General features: G+C 44.4%; 1 protein-coding gene across 2 annotated transcripts in view; it reads left to right on the top strand.

Moving 5' to 3' along the window:
* The first annotated feature begins 355 nt into the window (after nt 1–355).
* LOC135698736 (titin-like) overlaps nt 356–18,958 on the top strand; it is a 148,155-nt gene continuing 129,552 nt past the window's right edge. The window contains exons 1-2 of one of the 2 annotated variants that reach the window (XM_065218835.1): nt 356–471; nt 1,085–6,829. In XM_065218835.1, coding sequence (XP_065074907.1) covers nt 1,243–6,829 — 5,587 coding nt within the window. In that variant the 5' untranslated portion in view covers nt 356–471; nt 1,085–1,242. Of the gene's footprint in view, nt 472–1,084; nt 6,830–18,958 lie in introns of those variants that run through there. The other variant, XM_065218836.1, reaches the window with a different exon arrangement.

Here is an 18,958-nt window from a genome sequence, read left to right as displayed (position 1 = left end):
TCATGCAGGCGTTGCGCACGCTAATTTTAACGCGATCGCCGCAATTTTTCTTTCGATACACAAAGTTATAAATTATCGTCCTCTTCTAAAAATGCGTGGCCTGCTTCGCGGTGAGGGAAAATCAGGAATGCACTTCACTTTCCGATTCGCCAAAGGGTATCCCCTCAGAGGTAACAACGTAGCAAGCGCTTGCTGTGTGAGTGTGAGACATGCTCCCGCAGCTCCCGGTCTGGTGCGATTTGGCGGAGAAATTTCTCGCGAAAATCGAGCTTTTCTCCCCCAAATCGCGGAGCAACCGCGACAAACACAGACGGTGGGAGTATTCTTGCTCGGATTCTGCGGCAAAGATCAGTCCGCGAGTATCCGTCGACCGAGTCGGTTCCCCCGCTCTGCTGTTCGGTGGTAGTCACGGTTAAAAGTTTTCAGCAGATAAACTGGCCGGAGGAGGCGGTTGCCAGAGAACGAACCTAGGTGCAGGTGACAGGTGTGTGTGCCGCGCGAGCCAACGTCATCGCAGCGGGTGCGCGCGCGCTTTTTCGTGTTGGAAAAGAACGGGGGTTTTTTTTTTCCTGTGGTGTTGTTCTATTTTCGATCCTGGCCGCAAAAATTGAAAAGAACGGACGAATGTAGTTCGCGTACGTAGATAAGTCGCCGTCAGTTTCGTCGGAGTTGGGAGGGGGAAGGAGGGGGGGGGGGGTAATATTTCGAATAATTTTCACTTTCGCGCGCCCTCTGGTGGCAGTTTTTGAGGATCTTTTTTTTTTTGTCAACGACTACTTAGATCTTCTCGGAATTTGTACCTTCGCATCGCGCAGTTCACTGTGACTTGGAATGTCAAGCAGCTGATGCGAGGAGTACACGACACGAGTACGAAGATCTAGAGAGGCGTTGGAAAGTGCGAGTGCTCCGCTTTTCCGCGACTATTTTGCGTGATATATGAAGTGATAGTTGATGATGATGATCATGATGATGATGACCAAGAAGAGTTCAAGAAACGCGGAGTCTCTTCTGTGTTGTTGTGATATTGGGCAGTGAAGGAAGAATCAAAATGATTGAAATGTGATCTACGTCTTGACACCCACAGGAAAAGTACCAGTTGCGAAAGAGAAGAGAAGAAGCTTTAAAGAGAAAAGTGTTTATTTGCGGCGAAATCCTAGAAGCAAGTTAAATTTATTGTCCACTTGACGTACGTTATGGTCCGTGTTTGTAATTGTGAATCAAGCTAAACGACTAGAAGCAACCATGCCGCTATACTCAGAGCTGTATTACAACTACATCGGCAATGCGCCGATCATTCCGTCTCCGCTATCATCGTCCATTTTGACGTCCTGCAACTACGCACCTCCAAGCTACGTTGGAGTGTCCCGAGGATTTCATAGTCCCATCATCGTAGGTCGAACACCGTCCTTTACCCGGGGCTACATCCCGAAACTCACTCCCATCACAGAGACTCCGCTCATCTCGGCCCGTGTAACGGCCTTGACGCGAGCCAACTCGTCCAAGTATCATCCTCACACTTCACCGACCTACCAGAAGCCACGACGTGTCATCAACACCGCAGACATCGATGTCTCAGCCAGTCGCTATGTACGAGATCACACTCCAAAACGGTTCCTCCCATCATCTCCAACCTCATCCGCGTCACCGGATCGTAACAATAACATCACCAGCACCTCCATTTCCACCTCCTGCACCACTTCCTCCATATCCTCGCCCACAACAACCACAATTAGCGCCCGGGAGCAGGAGCTCATGGACCGCGTTGAACAACGCAGGCAAAGATCCACCATCAATCGTAACCGGACCGTCGTTCGGCTCAACACAATCCGTGCCCGGAGCAAGTCTCGCGGCAGTCGAGGCAGCACCGAACGGAAATCTCCCCACCGATCGCCAGATCCGGAACCGTCCTTCGAAGAAGAAATGCTACTCTACAAGGAACCACAAGCCAAGAATACCTCATGGAGGGATCAATTCCGCGACGAACTCTTGCTGCGGCCCAAGAAGGCCGAACCCATAAAAAGCCCCGGAGAACTACTGCTGGAGAAACATCTCATCCGTGAGGATGAAGACATGCCAATTCTCCTGGAACAAATCATCGTTAGCACCTCCCCAGTCATGAAACGCCGCGGAACGATCCGAAGAAAGAGCGCCATCAAAATCCCCAGCTTCCACGAAATCTGCGAAGACATCAATTCGGACAAACTGGACGACGGCCTCAACGCCGGAGAACTCCGGCGGCGAGCCTCGCAAATCATCGAGGACGAAATCGCTCAATTCCAGCAGGAACTACAAAAAGCCAACGGAATCATCAACGACGACCTCGAAGAACGGCTGAAGGATGCACTCGAACAGCAGATCGTCGAGTCCTCCGTCATCGAAGTCCCTGAAAAGAAGAAACAGAAAAAGATCAAGCGAACCAGAACGAAACCACTACCGAAGATCGACGTCGACTACAAAGTGGTGTACGATCAGGTGGACGCCAATGGCGCCCCCATCAAAATCACCATGGATTCACCGATTATCGAGACTTCAGTGCCGCCGAAGATAATGGCCGAAGTGGAATTGATCGAAGAATGTACCGTACTGAATCTGCCCAATAAAAAGAAGCGAGCAGACGGCTACTCCAGTCCGGAAACCACTCCAAAGAAAACAGATCAAGGGACGCTATCCGCGCCTCCACTGCAAAAGATCGAAGTGCTTATCATTGACCTACCCGAACCGAATTTTGTGCCGATGAAACCAGCGGTACAAGAACCCACAAGAAAGATTGAACAAACGAAACCACCGGCAGCGAAGAAACCGGAACCACCGGAGAAAAGGGTGCTGAGCGATTTGGCCGAGAGAAAGAAGACTTTGGAGCTGCAGAAGAAGATGGAGACACTGGCGAAACTCACCGAGCGGAAGCTTCCGGCTGAGTCAATCCCCGCCGTCACTACTACGTTGGAATACAACAAGAAGACTGAGCTAAAGCAAACAAGTCAAGCTGACGCGAAAAGTCAGCCCAAGGAGGAGATTAAACCCATGGAAAAGACTGAGGAAAAAGTGAAGGAGCTTGCTAAAGTGGCACTTCCCAAACCATTTGTGCCTGTTCCAGCTGAGAAGGCCAAATCGGTGGCAGCAGACGCTACCAAAACTCTTGACCCAACGACACAAAACAAATCAACCCCGAAAGTCCCCGATCCGTCAAAGGATCCTCCGAAATCGGTAGATCAGGAAGCGTTGAAAAAGTGTACCACCGAGTCAGATTCTTCCAAAAAAGCTGCAGTTGAAGTGCCTCCAAAACCGGCTCTACAGTTGAAAAAACCAGCCACGGAGGGATTGGATTCTCCCAAAAAGGTTGCAATTGAAAGGCCTCTGGAATCGGTACCTCAGGAAACGGCTAAGCTTCCATTGAAGAAGTCTACCGGTGAGCCAGCTTCTTCCGAAAAAGTTGTAGCTGAAACACTTATGAAGGATCCTTCAAAATTGGTACCCAAAGAACCTTCAAAACTTCAAATAAAGTCTACCGTGGAGCCGGATTCTTCCAAAACAGTATCAGTTGACAAACCTACTACGGATCCTCCGAAATCGGCAGCCCAAGAACCATCCAAACTTCAGACCAAGAAGTCTATCGCAGAACCGGATTCATCAAAAACAGTCGCAACTGAAACACTTTCAATGTATCCTCCAAAACCGGTGGCCCAAGAACCTTCCAAACTTCTGTTGAAGAAGTCTTCCACGGAGCCGGATTCTTCCAAAAAAGATACAGGAGAAACGCTTTTAAAAGAACCTCCGAAATCGGTAGTCCAAGAACCTTCTAAAATTCAATTGAACAAGTCTACCATGGAACCGGACTCATCCAAAACAGTTGAAGCGCCCGAAGCGCCGAAAAAGACGGAAGTCCCAATTCCAAAGCAGGTGCCCTCTGTCGCAACTCTCCCGAAGAAACAGATTCCAAAGCAGCTACCACCAGTTCCGGACCTCCCGAGCGATTCCTCCCAGCCAACGACTCCCACAAAAATACTCAAGAAAGCAACCGACAACAAAACACAGCCACCAGACTCCCCCAAGTCTCCGAAATCCTTCGCCAAACCCGACGAAGCTGTTCCGAAGGCGACGGCGATGACGACTCCGGAGCAGCTTCCCAAGGTGGTTCCCGAAGTGGCGAAACCAAAACAACCGCTTCTCAAACCGGTTGCAGTGCGTAAGAAGACGGTGGATCTAAATCTTCTCACCCAGCAGCAGCAGGATGAACAGGACTTCTGGGGCAACATGAAAACGCGGGAAACGGTCGCGTTCGCGCGCCGGAAGGAACACATCGAGCGAAAGAACCAGATGATTATGCTCAAGTTTTGGGAACAGGAGGACGAGAACACCGGGGAAGAAGCGCAGAATGGTTCGCCACCGCCGAACGAGAAGTCGAAGGTTATCACTACGAAGGTGATGACGTCTCCTGTGACGGTAGGAATAGAAATGCCACAGTGGCCGAAGCCGATGGAAGAAGAGGACGTTTCCACTGAGGTCGTTGCAAGAAAGGCGTTCGAAGTAACGCCAGTAAAGCTGGAAGATCTCAAGAAGAGTACAGCGGTGGAGGAATCTCCGAAAGAGGTTCCGAAGTTTGGATTAAGAAAAGTACAAAAGCTTGAGGAATCTCCGGAGGGAAGTCTTAAAAAAATGACAGGGCAAGAGAAGATGGAAACAAAGGACAATCTTAAGAAGATTTCTTCAGCAGACTTTAACGAATCGCAAAAAACTAAAGATCCTCAGGAGACAGCTACCAAGGCAGGTTTTCTCGGACTTAAAAATGCCCCCGTGGCAGACAAAATTAAGAATAAAGAGTCAACCGAGGAAGCTTCCAAAGCAGGCTTCGTCGGTCTCAAAAAAGTGGTAGAGTCCAAGGAAGCTCCGATCGAGGATGCTCCCAAAACGGGTTTCTTCAGTCTGAAAATGACTCCCGCGGTAGAATCGAAAGAACCTCCAAAGGAGTCAACTAAGACTGAAGAATCACCGGAAGAATCTCCCAATGCAGGAATCATCAGTCTTAAGAAGACCCCAGTGGTGGAATCCAAGGAAGCTCCAAAGGAGCCGCAAAAGACTTTGGTTTCAAAAACTTCTCCAAAGACAAAAGAACCACAGGGAGAAGCTCCAAAAGCAGGTTTCTTCGGCCTCAAGAAGACACCTGCGCCTGCGGCGGAGGCGAAGGATTCCGCAAAAGAACCACAAAAGACTAAAGAACTACCGGAAGAGCCTCTCAAAGTAGGTTGCTTCGGTCTCAAGAAGACCCCAGCTGTGGCGGAGACTAAGGAAGTCCCACCAACTCCAAAAGACTCTGAATCGAACAAGCTTCTTGTTCCAGCAGGTCAAGAATCACCTAAGATGCTAATCAATCAAAAACTATCGCCAAAGGAGATGATCAAAGCCATAGCGCCTACGATCGCCGCCGAAGCGGAAAAGAAAATGGCACAGGTGCAGAAAGTTCCCAAGAAAACTTCGCCGGTCAAACAGGAAAAGCCAACCGCCGCCATCAAGCAGGAAGCTGCCCCGAAAGGGAAACAACCCGAGCCGCAGGCGGCCGTTGAACCCAAGCAATCGTTAGCCGGAGCCGAAGCAGGTGTCGTAGCAGGAGCCGAAGCGAAGAAAACGACGACGAAGATTGTGAAAAAAGTGATTAAGGTGGTGAAACCGAAGGGGCAAGCGGATGCAGCAGCCAAGGCCGAAGCGGACCGGCTCGAAGCCGAACAACGCCGGAAAGCGCAGGAAAATGTCGAAAAAATGAAAGCCAAAGTAAACCAGATTACGCTCAATATGGGTGCGAAGCTTGACGTGGAGATTAAGGAATGTGCCAAGTGCCAACAGGCGTCACTATCGGATAAAACGGCGGTGCTTCCTGTAAACAAACCGACGGCTACAGCGAAGAAGCCATCAACCGCCGATGATAAGCCGAAGACGGAAGGGGGAAAGCTGACGAAGAATAAATTTGGCGTCGTGTCCAATTTAAGTAATCTATCGGTGGCGAACGCTAGTAATCAATTAGTTAGCAACCAGGTGTCAACGGGCGCGGATCAGCAACAGAAGAAGAAGAAACCTCAGCAATCGAATCAAGTGAATCGGAACCGGCGGTACTCTTCCAGCAGTAACGAGGAAGACGAGGAAGATACTGCGGCTTCGGAGACATCGTTTTCAGGCATCGAGGACGACTGGTCATCAGACGGGGAGGAAGAAGACGAAGACATGGCCAACGACAAGCCAGAGAAGAAGAAGTTCGACCCGCAGAAGCGCGTTAAGTTGAACATTGAGCAGATGCGCAAATGCTACTCCAAAGAAGAAAAATGCCCAATTGTGTTGGTGGCACGTCCGAGGCCTCTGTGGAAGGTGAAGCGACGCGGACACGGACACAACCGGAAGGCAGACCTCACCAGCAGCAGCAGTGGCAGCGAAGACGAGTCCGGAACCGCCACGGATCAGACCTCGTCGGGAGCGGCGTCCACCGTGGATACCTCGTCCGACTTGAACACCGACAGCAGTGTCAACAGCAGTCGCGGTCCCAAGAACAACAAGAAGAAACAAGTGAAATCCGGCAGCAAAACCAGTGACGTCGGTAGTGACATCTATGACAATCCGATGGTGATCCCGTTGCACTCGGAACCCAAGAGTTCCGTGGTTGTCAGCAGCAAGGATGAAAACAACAACGACAGCACTGGCCAGCTGCCGGTCGACGGAGAAGAAGGTGAAAACGGTGAAAATGACAAGAACAGTGGGAACCACGAGATCCGAAGCACCAGCACCAGCAGCCACGATTCGGGCTTCTACGGCGGTGGAACGGCACCGATCAGCCCCAAGAAAGCCATGGGTAAGTGGTCATGATCAAGCTCGTTCAAGGTATAGGAAAAATCGATTCACACACAGGTCACACAGGCGGTACGGGGGATCGATTTCCTTTGATCTCCTCTTGTCCGCTTGTTATTGTCATTCCTTCTTCGCCAATAGCCGATTAACGCTGCGATCGTTGGTCCTTCGGTTCGTTCGGTCGATCGTTGAGTCATCCACGCGGTCCGATCATAATCAAAGTGGGGGGATGGGGTGTTACGCAACGTTGCGTAAGCTCTCTTTCTCTGTCTGTCTGTTTGTCTGTCTGTATCATTCTGACACCGGAAGCCCCAAGCCTTGTTGGTTGGTTGGCTGATTGGGTCGGTTGGTTGGAAAGCCGAAAACAATTAATCAACGACGGATCAGTAAGTTCGATCGCTAAAAATAGAGGGACGGAGAAACGGATGTTGTTTGTTTTGTCGTTCGAACAACAACGGACATGTGGCGATGGGGTGCAACTGAGTAAGACAAGTTGCTGGTAGAGGAGGGTACGTCGGTAGTTGTTTACTTGCCAATATATGCACCACGACGAGCGGCAGTTTGTGTTGTGTTGTGTTGTGTTTGATTCAACCTGTTGTGTCTATTCTTTCCGTCCGATCACGACATGAGGAAGTGTGGCGTGGAATATGTGCATTGTGCATACCCCGAATGGGTTGAGTACCCCCTTGCTCTTGAGTACCGCTTTGCCTCTTTGTCTACTTCTGGGATTGAAATGTGTGCACTCTAGGATCTACTGTCGATCAGTTTGTTTCGGGGGGGGTGAGATTCCTGAAATTGTTGAAACCTCTCGCTACTACCTGCACACGATCGGATGAAAGTGTTGCAACGGTTTGTGTTAGATTCATTACTGAATTTGACCGTTTTTAATTTGAACGCATTTTAATTTGAACGCCGTTAATCTGCACGCTGTGCAAACTAAAAATTGCTCAAACGTCATTCAGTTTATGGAATGGAGGAAAACGGCTACCAGAAAAATGCATCTCTGATGCTGATAGGATTACTAAAAGGCAATTTAAAAATTGCATGAAGTATCAGTTCAGATTAGCGGAGGTCCACGATATTCATACATTATTTAGCTACAGCCCAGTTAAAAAGCAGTTATACGTCAAAACTAGACGTCAAATTTCGTTGTCACAATTGGTGAGGAGCGAATGGAATTTTTCCGGTTGGAAAATTTCTCGACTTCCCTGGGCATAGAGTATGATTGTACTTGTCACACAATTATAGTAATGCAAAAATGGTACAGGCATCAAAAGCTCTCAATTAATAGCTGTGGAAGTACATCTAGAGCACTAAGTTGAGAGCACACAATAAGCTAATATCAAGAACAACACGTGAAAAGGGCATACAAGCTTTTTTTTTAAACAAACCTTCTTATGTCCTTTTCTCGCCACCCATATGCCACCAATGCAAACCATCAACATCACCTGGTAGGGGAAGCTTTTCCCATCCCGATAATGTTGTTGGTTTTCGTGGGCGATCTTCGGTTAGCGAGAAAAAGGCCTACAAAAGTTTGTTTACAAAAAGCTTGTATTCCCTTTTCACATGTGGCTCTTGATATGTAATAAGTTTGAAACTCGAAGAAGAAGGAGAAGAAAAATAAGGTTTTTTCGCTTGCCATAATTTCACCGAGGGATGATTCATCTTTGACATTAGACGTAAACCATTTTTATGGCACAGTTATAGAAGGCCAAGGTTGCAAATACTCATTTCAGCTAAAATAATGTTTTTCGGAATAATAAAACCAAAAGATGGTATGATGGCATGTTTAACTTGTAACTTACAAGAAGAGGTTATAAAGTATGCGTTTGAAACATAAAACCTGTAAATTTTGCTTTCTATGAGTCACAATCAGCGATTTTCTGATTGCTGAGTGAGTGAGTGAGTGAGTTAGTGAGTTTGTGAAAAATCGCTGATTGTGACTCTCATGAAGTGAAATAAACAGGTTTAATATGTCAAACACATTCTTTGCAACCTCTTCTTGTATCCTACCAATTCAAAATTTGATCATGGCATCTAATTATTTCATAATTTAGAAAAACATTGTTTTAGCTGAAATGAGTATTTGCAACCTTGTAGAAGGCTATGATTTATTGAATTGTTTTTGAAAAGTGCATGTCCCCGGACAGACCAAGGAGGAAGTCCCGCAAGATCAAGACTAGGCCAAGCTGTGACAGGAATATCAGGACTGCCAGAAGAAGCTCACACTGCAAAGGGAAGCATACCAGAAGGAAAGTCCCAAATTGCAGAGGGACGGTTTGGAGAATAGGTTCGAAAATTACAACACTCGGGAGTTGAGACATATTTGGAAAGCACAAATGGCGACTCAACTGCGGACGCAAAATACGAAGCTGGACAAGGTGATTGGCCGCCAGAAGCGAACACTCGCATTGCATTCGGTTCAGTTCAGGGTAGAGGAGCTGCACCACCACCGCACGTTACATAACAGCAACTCCAGATCGCTTCCGGAAGCACCATTCAGCGTCACGGAGTTGATGCGTTGCTGCGAAATCAGAACGTGCTAGTTCAAACGGTTACCGAGATCCGTCCAATTATAGACGAAGTGAATGCTTTTGCGGATTCGATTCTGAACAAACAGACCATATTACATATGTATTCGAAATCTCGGAATCAAGAAAGACACATAACCGAAGATATGTTGTTTATAAATTTATTTAATAAGGCTCAAATGAATTAACTTTACAGAGCCGAGGATTCTTGGTCACTATACAATACATTTTAAAACTATAGTCAAAAGGTGTAACACAATAAACACTTTATCTTCCGCTATCCAAAAAGCCTCCTCCATCAGAACTGGAGCCGCTTCCAGTGATTTCATTGTATGGCAGTTACGCCATCGGGGGGCAGAGCGCTCCCATTGCAGCAATGGACGCAAAACGTGGTCAACACTCACACACTCATCACGAAACGGTTGCTTTCCAAAGTCGACGACACATCGACCGAAAGAACTGCTGATGAAGAACAATGAGGAGGACCACACAATGGTTGCTGCCGAGAAAACAGACGATCGCGTGGTACACATCGAGAGTGGCCTGCTTTTGTCGACAGCCGAATGAACACTGTCTTTCCTTTCATGTCTAAGGCTTCATCAAATCTTATCACGCGCCGTTCGAACATTAGGAAAATGATGAAAGCTCACTTCTTCATGGCCATATTTTTCGTAGCACCCATCTACGCAACACTTTACAGGAATTTATCTGTATCTGTGAATAATGATTAAAATTAAATTATGCACTAAATCGATTCAACCAATATTGAAATTTGTTTTGCTTGCGCTGTCAAATTGCAGAAAATCTTCTTCAATCATGGCCATCTTGGTCTTTGCCGAGGGGGGCGACACATCTAAATCTCAAGTTTAGATGCTCAACAAATCTCACACTAGCGAATCAATCTTCGAAAAATCTTCTTTCATCTGTCGCATCTACTTGCATCGCGCATCATCTTTATGCAGGAAATCTTCAGAATGGTCATCAATCTTCTTTCTATCTACTCAGCGTGCGCGCAGCTAACCACAGCAAAACATATTTTTTCCTGTGTCGTAGATAAAGTCGTCCCCCTTGGTCTCGCAAAATCAATATAAAAAATCAAATCATCGCCATCTTGGTCTTTGCCATAATGGTTATCGTCATATGTCAGAAATGGGTGATTCGAATTTTATGGCGCTCGTGTGCTGGATTGAAAATACTGTACTGTTATCGAAAACAACGTTAATCACAAGGGGTGGGTCACTCCGCACACCAATCTTGGTTCATCTTTTTTGTCAGTGTGCCGCAGGTGTATTGATTGTACCGGTCATAGAGCAAGCTGCGATTGTTTGTAAAATAACCATCGCAGCAACCCGGTATTTCTGACACCTTGAATGTTTTGGTTTGAAATCGCAAGGATAAATCGGATTGAGGAGGACGCGGGAAGTGGCGAGTTTGCGAAGTTTTGGTTTTTTTGTGTTCATAGGATAATAAAAGTCCTGTGTTTTAGGGTTTTATAATGCCCTCAAAGGCAGACCAGAAACCTAGCCTTTCGTGAAGCGAAAGCAACGGTCTATCAGCGATCGGAAAGAGTTGGAAACGGTGGGGAACATTGTTGGAGACCCTGTAGTCGGTGGATAAGATAGGATAGGATGATGAATAGACTTCTGTAGTTTTTTTTTTGAGTTGCAGCATTATTTGAATTAAAGGTACTAATGGGGTCTGATTAACTGCCTCTTTCTCCCACTCTAGAACCTACATTTCGTATTAAGATCTATAAGTGAACTGCTGGTTTGAGTTCCTCTGGTATATTCAATTAGAGGATGTTCCTGAATATACAGTCAAACAGCACGTAATGTTGTGAACTACTTCAATGACAGTTGTCCAGCAGTGCTCCCATTTTATTTACAACAATCCAATGCCTACAAGATTGTGCCGTAGGTATGCCGATGCCAAGCTGTGTCGAATCTAAATTCGGCACAATGTGCTTAGTGACTTACCCCTTTCGTTAATCACGTAAAACAGAACCGAGTGTATTCCTTAGAAATCTATGGGAATCATTCTCGAGTTCTCCTAAGAAACATCGTTGAATTCTGCTCAGAACTACCTTGGAATTCTCCGTAGAACATACTTGGGGATTTATTTCAATTAATTTGAATTAAAATTCTCCTACAATAAATAATTAAATTCTAGTCCGAACTAATAATTCTTTTGAAGTTCTCTTCAAATTGAACCTAAAATTCTCCTCATATTGCCACTCAATTTTCCTTAGCAAAGTGTTTTTTTTTTATTATTAAAAAATTCCCGTAAAATCGCGCATCGAAATCCCGTGGTATTTCTTGTTAGAATTCTATTGGAATGTTCCTAGAATTCTCTTCTGGGTTTTTAGCGAAAAAATTTTTTTGGACTGCCTGAGAATTTCCATTAAAATTAATATGATGCTTTCCTCGCAAATTCATTAGAATAATCCTTAGGGTTACCCAGGAGGCTCTCAGAACTAGCTTGGAAGCAAACCTTAGATTTTGCTTGAAGCTCTCCTCATAACTACATTTCTAGACCAACAATTGTAATAGGCGGAACAACCAAACGTAAACAATCGCTTTAAACGCAAATTCATCGAGAATCAAAGCACATCCAAGCAATCTAACACCTTCATTATTAGTTTGCGTGGGAGAGTTTTGATTCTAGAGAATTTTGTATTTGAAGCCATTGTTTACGTTTGATTGTTCCGCCTATTCAAATTTTTGGTCTAGATTTGAATACTCCTCAGAATTCATTTAGATTTATTCCAAGAATTCACTCTGTGTGCGTATGAAAATTATTTGGCGATTCTCTTCGAAATAATTTTAATAAAATCACAAATAAAAGTTCTTTCTTCACGTTTAAGATCCTTCAAAACTAGCAAGGAAAATCTAAAAAAAAAATCAAACTTCTAGAGTATTAGAATGTGGAAACATTAAGCCTCAGATTGCTGAGTCAAATAATTATAATTTTGATTTTCTAAAATATATTGCTGAGCCCACTGTTCAGTGTTCACTGAACAGTTCGAAACCAGCTAGAGCTAGATTTTATTTTACTGTGACTGTTGGATTCTGGCTTTCGTTGACCGTCGCTGAAAGCTACAAGCGGAATAACTATTTTCAGTGCTTCTTGAATGCATCCACCTGCTTCTCGGTGACACCACTGAAGAAGCCAGCCTTTAGCAGCGGAACACTTTCGTCGCATTCTTCAGTAGGTACATGACCTTGGCCACCTCGAGCCTTGCATCCACGTTGCCCCGGTTCGCTGACAGGTAGCCATCTGATATCCGCAGTCGATTTTGATTCCCGAGTGTTCAAGCGATGTTATCATTAGCAGCAGCTTGCTCCGGTGGCTGTAAATTCAGAATGCCATCAGATGTGTTTCGATGTTATCTTTAAAAAGCATCTGCAGCGGTCGGAAAAACTTCATCATCTTTTCGAGGGGATCCTCCGGTCGGATCAGTTTGACTGCCCCTGGATCAGTGATGGGCAAAACACCGGTACAGCACCGGTACGGTTTTCTAAAGCATAACCAATGTGCTGATCTGTTGTACCGAGTGTATGGTGCTGCTGTCGGTTCGGTTTGGTAGTTGCAAGTAACACCGCACCGTGTTCACCAGTTCGCTGCACACGGTGCGGTTCTGATTTTCCAGTACCGGTGTTATGTGTTCACAAGGATGATGTTTTGAATTCAAGAACCGATCCAGTACTGTTGTGTGTTTATGTGCGTGGTGCGCATTATTCAGAATTGCCAGTGATGGCAGATAACTAAACAGAAATTGTATTTGATGAATAATATTATGCAGTGTCAAGTCGAAATAACGGTTTTTGAATACAGAAAAACTGTGAATTCAAATGATGTATTACGCAATGTGGGTATTTCCAGAATCGGTGTGACATGGAGATCGGAAATCGTCAACCAACGCCACCTTGAAATCCAAGATAGCGGCTTCCGGTTATAGAAAAAAATTTAAACACCTTTAAACACCTGTCAAATACCTTTCAAAATGGGTATTTCCGGAATCAGGGTGACGTCTTGAGACCGGAAATCAATGTCTGACACCATTTTGAAATCCAAGATGGCGGCTTCTGGTTAGATTAAAACTGGGAAATAATGCCAAATATCCTCCAATATGGGTATTTTTGTTATCGAGATGACGTATAAAGACCGAAAATCAATGTCTGGCGCCATCTTGAAATCCAATATGGCGGCTTCCGGTTGTATAAAAACTGGGAAATAATGTCAAATATCCTTCAATATGAGTATTTTTGTAGTCGAGATGACGTATAAAGACCGAAAATCAATGTCTGACGCCATCTTGAAATCCAATATGGCGGCTTCCGGTTATATAAAAACTGGGAAATAATGTCAAATATCCTTCAATATAGGTATTTTTGGAATCGGGATGACGTATAGAGACTGGAAATCAATGTCTGACACCATCTTGAAATCCAAGATCCAGTTTTTCTACAACAGGAAGCTGCCATATTGGATTTCAAAATGGCGTCAGACATTGATTTCCGGTCTTTATACGTCATCCTGATTCCAAAAATACCCATACTGAAGGATATTTGACATTATTTTCCAGTTTTTCTATAACCGGAAGCCGCCATCTTGGATTTCAAGACGCCGTCAGACATTGATTTCGGGTATGTATACGTCATCCTGATTCCAAAAATACCCATAGTGAAGGATATTTGGCATTATTTCCCAGTTTTTCTAAAACCGGAAGCCGCCATATTGGATTTCAAGATGGCGCCAGACATTGATTTTCGGTCTTTATACGTCATCTCGATAACAAAAATACCCATATTGGAGGATATTTGGCATTATTTCCCAGTTTTAATCTAACCAGAAGCCGCCATCTTGGATTTCAAAATGGTGTCAGACATTGATTTCCGGTCTCAAGACGTCACCCTGATTCCGGAAATACCCATTTTGAAAGGTATTTGACAGGTGTTTAAAGGTGTTTAAATTTTTTTCTATAACCGGAAGCCACCATATTGGATTTCAAAATGGCGTCTGACATTGATTTCCACTCTCTAGACATCACCCCGATTCCAAAAATACCCATATTGAAAGATATTTGACATTATTTCCCAGTTTTTCTATAACCGGAAGCCGCCATCTTGGATTTCAAGATGGTGTCTGACATTGATATCCGGTCTATAAACCTCATCCTGATTCCAAAAATACCCATATTGAAGGGTATTTGCTACTATTTCTCAGTTTTCCTACAACCGTAAGCCGCCATCTTGGATTTCAAAATGGCGTCAGACATTGATTTCCGGTATTTATACGTCACCCCGATTCCAGAAATACCCATATCGAAGGGTATTTGACAGGATTTCTCAGTTTATCTGCAACAGGATGCCGCCTTCTGGTATCGGTTATCGATTTCCAGACTATAGGCGTCACGCTGACTCCAAAAATACCCATATCGAAGGGTATTTGTCAGACTTCAAAATGATTTCTAGTTCCTTCGCTACCAATATTGTCTATCAAAATATTTGGCAATTGAATTAATAACTGTCGCTTGGTACAAATATTTTACTCACCTTTTTGGGAGCACTGCTATTTAATTCTTGCCAATGTTCCGAACCAAGAACGGTATACCCGGTTTTGGTAACATATAATTGAACCCTGCACACGGTTTATATCTCGTGTATCAAAACCAAAATTCTAGCACACCGATTTTCGGTTTTCAAGCTGCGGTTCTGAACATCAACTCGAAAACCGGCACACGGTTTTGATTTAGAACACACTGGTACACTAAAACTCAACCGAACCAGAGTACACGCTTACATAAACACAGGAGTATTTTTTGAACACGAACCGGCACACGGTGCGCACCGGTTGGTTCAGTTGCCCATCACTGCCCTGGATCATCGCCCTGTTTCGGAATCCACTGATTGCTGTGTTGCTCCTTCAAAACAAAACATTCAAGCTGTCAAGTTAACCGGGTTGCCAAACATGCCATTATTCACAAGCAAACAAAAGTCTCTCCGATGACTGGCAGTCTCGGCCACTGCCGGTGCTGTAGCTTTACTCCCAATCTGGGTAAACAAAAACTATATGTGGCTTATCTGATCTTAGCGTGAGGGGTACAGAGAGACAGACATTTGCCTCTTCCTGTCACCTACGAGTTCCGCGTCCCACTCCCCAAATTAAAACGTGTCGGTAAAGATAAAGAGCCTGAATTTATAAAGAGACGACATCTTATCCATTTGACAGGTCTTCTGCTCGATTGGAATGACTTTTCCTATGACTTTGACAGACAATCGATTGTTCCAATTTTGACATGTCGCCTCTTTATAAATTTAGGCTCTTTAGGTAAAGACATTTGAAACTTCTTGTATTGACTTTTATTAAATCTTCAGGCTAGTGTTTATCCCGGAAAATTTACCGAAAATCACGTCTCTCGATTCCCGGAAATTTGTGCAAATTTCCCGGGAAAAAAATTAAGAATGATATTTGGGTGAAAGTTACAAGAAATTTCTCATAGGAGCTAGAAGAAACTTCCAAGGTGAAAGTGTGTATTAACTTCCAGAGAAATCTGAAGATTGTTCCGTAAATAGTCAGAAGAGGGGAATAGGGGAAATTAGATGACATTTCTAGGAATCAAGGAAGTCGGAAGATCTTTCCGGGGTTGTCGAATTTGGGGTACTTTACAACGATTCGGATATATCTTCAAAGTCAATTGAAATCCGCGATCTCGTAGTCTTAACCTAAATTTTTGGAAGAGGACGGAAGAAAAATCAAAGGCTACTCGATTAAAAAATAAAAATGGACGCAAAAATATTGAAACTAAGTGGCTAAACTATTTCATACTTTATAAATCGGTCTACAGTAGATAAAAAATATAAATTCTATATGAGTAACTGTCATAAATTTAGCTTTATACTTTTCCGGTCTCTGAACTAAAATATTTCCCGATTCGTACGGATTTCCGGGAAGAGCCATAAGCTGTTTCCCGTTTCCTGGAAATCCAAAAATGACCGGGAAATCGAAAAACCAACCTCTGGCATCGGTTGTAGGGCAAAAGGTCGAAGGGCATAACTACCGCTCATGGCAAGTTCGTCCCGTAGCACAAATCAGTTTTAAGTTTGCATCGCAGCATTGCTTCTTGTGTAATAAGACAACTCATTCAGCTGTTTTTCCAAGCCTTTTTAGAACATTTCATGCCGTATAATGAAAATATGGGTCATTTGGACCATTTCCATTAAAAAAAAACAGATTTGACAAATAAGCAAATGGCGCCGACTTGTCGAAATGAATAGAAGATCGAAATGGACAAAGGGATGAAATGGACAAAAGGTCGAAAGGACAAAAGGTTGAATGGACAAAATATTGAAATGGACAAAAGTTCGAATGGAAAAACTACAAGGGACAGCCCTACGGGGTTGTACACAATGGTGACGTAGGACTGCGTGGTCTTATATAATAAATCTTATTTGTTAACTGCAGTAGCAGCTTGTGTTTTGTGTAGGAATAGGAATATGAGCGAGTTTCTCTCTGTTTATACTCTTTAGTATGACGTGCTTGACATATATGGCCCACAGCGACTCACAAAGAGCTACTGATTCCGATCAATAGCGGTGCGGCTTCTTCCTCCTTCTATGGATGCTCATGTGGGCTGCAACTCGCTGCGTGCAGGCAGCCTTTCGTTATGTACTGGAGAACACCACCACTCATCACGCGGTGATTGAATAATCACCGTTTGGTGAGACCGGTTGGAATTCAACTTTGAAATCTATGTTAGGGAAATCGCTTTTCGCAGGTGAAAATTTTAGTTATCATAGCAACAGTTGCACATTCGTGCAATTTTCAATAGTGAAATTTTGAAAAATGATAAAGTCTTAAACTGAGCAGATGCGTAGACATATTTCTGATCGATTGGTGATAAAATTATTGAAATTGGTCCAGGGGCAGCTGAGTTATTAACATTAAAACCTTTCATAATTTGGTTACTTGCTCCATTTCCGGTTTTCATAAAGTGTACCCCGATTTAGAAATCACAGACGTAGTCCTACGTCAAAAATATCGAAATGGACAAAGGGTTGAAATGGACAAAAGGTCGAAGTGAACAAATGATCGAAGTGAACAAAAGGTCGAAGTGAACAAAAGGTCGACATAAACAAATGGTGAAGGATATAATAGGTGACCTACAGCAGTACTTTGGGAGTATTTTTTTAAAGTTCCTTTAAACTCTGAGCGAAATATTTCTAAACAATATGTTATCAAGTGATGTTGATTTTTTGAACTTTTGTCCGCTGCGACTTTTTGTCCATTTCAACTTTTCAAGGAGGTGGCACCCCTATCTCTACTAATAACACGTTTTTATGCAGTCTGCGGAAAGCCACTGACTTCCTGAATAATGCAGACTTTATTCTCCTTCCGTTAAGGGAGAGCCTACTAGAATATTGGCTTTAATTGTATTTGATTACATCGATTACGAAACGTTTGAAATATTGGCATAAAGGCTGATCCGATGTTCCCAAAACTTGCATTCTTCGCTGTTGTTAGCGCACATTATCAACTCAAACCTCCCTTAATATGTGTGGAGGTGCTGACAGCACGACGACAACGTCTCGCGATGATCATCTTCCTCAGCAGCAGCAGCATCCGCGAGCCGTTGATGTTATTATACACATGGTTGATCGAGCGGTGACGGCGGCTATAAAATACATATCCCAACTCAAAACTAAACCGACAGAGATCAGCGCGGTAAGAGCGGTTGGTTGGTTGGTTGCTTGGTTGGCTGGTTGGTTAGCTGATTGGTGGAAACGTTTAGCGTTTTCAGTTCGACGAACGACCGAACGAGCAAACTGCATGAAGCGCTCTTCTACCGTTTCTGTTGGTACGAATTAATGTCAAGTTCAATGTCACAGTTGACGTGCAAAATGGCCCCATCCACGAGGCAAAGAGGCACGGTTTTGGGTGCTTTTTTGCTCTCTCTCTATCTTAAATGTTTACCCCCGATGGACCGGGACCGGCTTTCTATAAAGAAGGGATTTCCGTATGCTTGACATTTCCGCGAAAAAAAAAATATTGAAAGCATGCTCAGTTGGAAGTCGTATTCGTTGATTCTAACCTCACACTTTCGTACGAAAATTGATAAGTTGTCACTAGAACCATTAAGAACCGCGCGGCTGTGGCAGAAATAAGCCCATTGCCAGCGCAAATCCTGCGAACTCATAAAAATGTAAATTAACTCATCACCTTGCTAGTTTCCTTGATCTTTGATGTCTACAGTGAATGTACCGGCAACAGGTGGTTCCTCTTTCGGCGACCTGTTGGTAGTAGAGTGTAGCCGTACAGGCAGGAAGTACCTGGTTTCGCCTCCAGTGCAGCGAAATGTCTCAATCAAGGGTAGTAAATAGTAGGTAGCAAGCAAGCGCCAATTCCCTGCGGAATCGACACCGACGGAGGGAAACGGTTTTGAAAGTGACCACCTGTCATCTCCGTCGGGCTGTGTGTGTTTCATATAATTATAGCAACGATCAGCTCCATAAATAGCCACTGTCAACACCCTCGTTTGTCTAGCGTCCGATAGATATTTGATCACGCACGGAAATGGAAGAGGCGGGCAGGCGCAGGAAGGT

This window comes from Ochlerotatus camptorhynchus, unplaced genomic scaffold (genome assembly GCF_037179485.1).
Source record: "Ochlerotatus camptorhynchus isolate MF236.1 unplaced genomic scaffold, CSIRO-AGI_Acam_v1.1 ptg000094l, whole genome shotgun sequence".
In the NCBI taxonomy this organism is placed as follows: domain Eukaryota; kingdom Metazoa; phylum Arthropoda; class Insecta; order Diptera; family Culicidae; genus Ochlerotatus; species Ochlerotatus camptorhynchus.
This window is presented reverse-complemented; position numbering and strand designations above follow the sequence as displayed.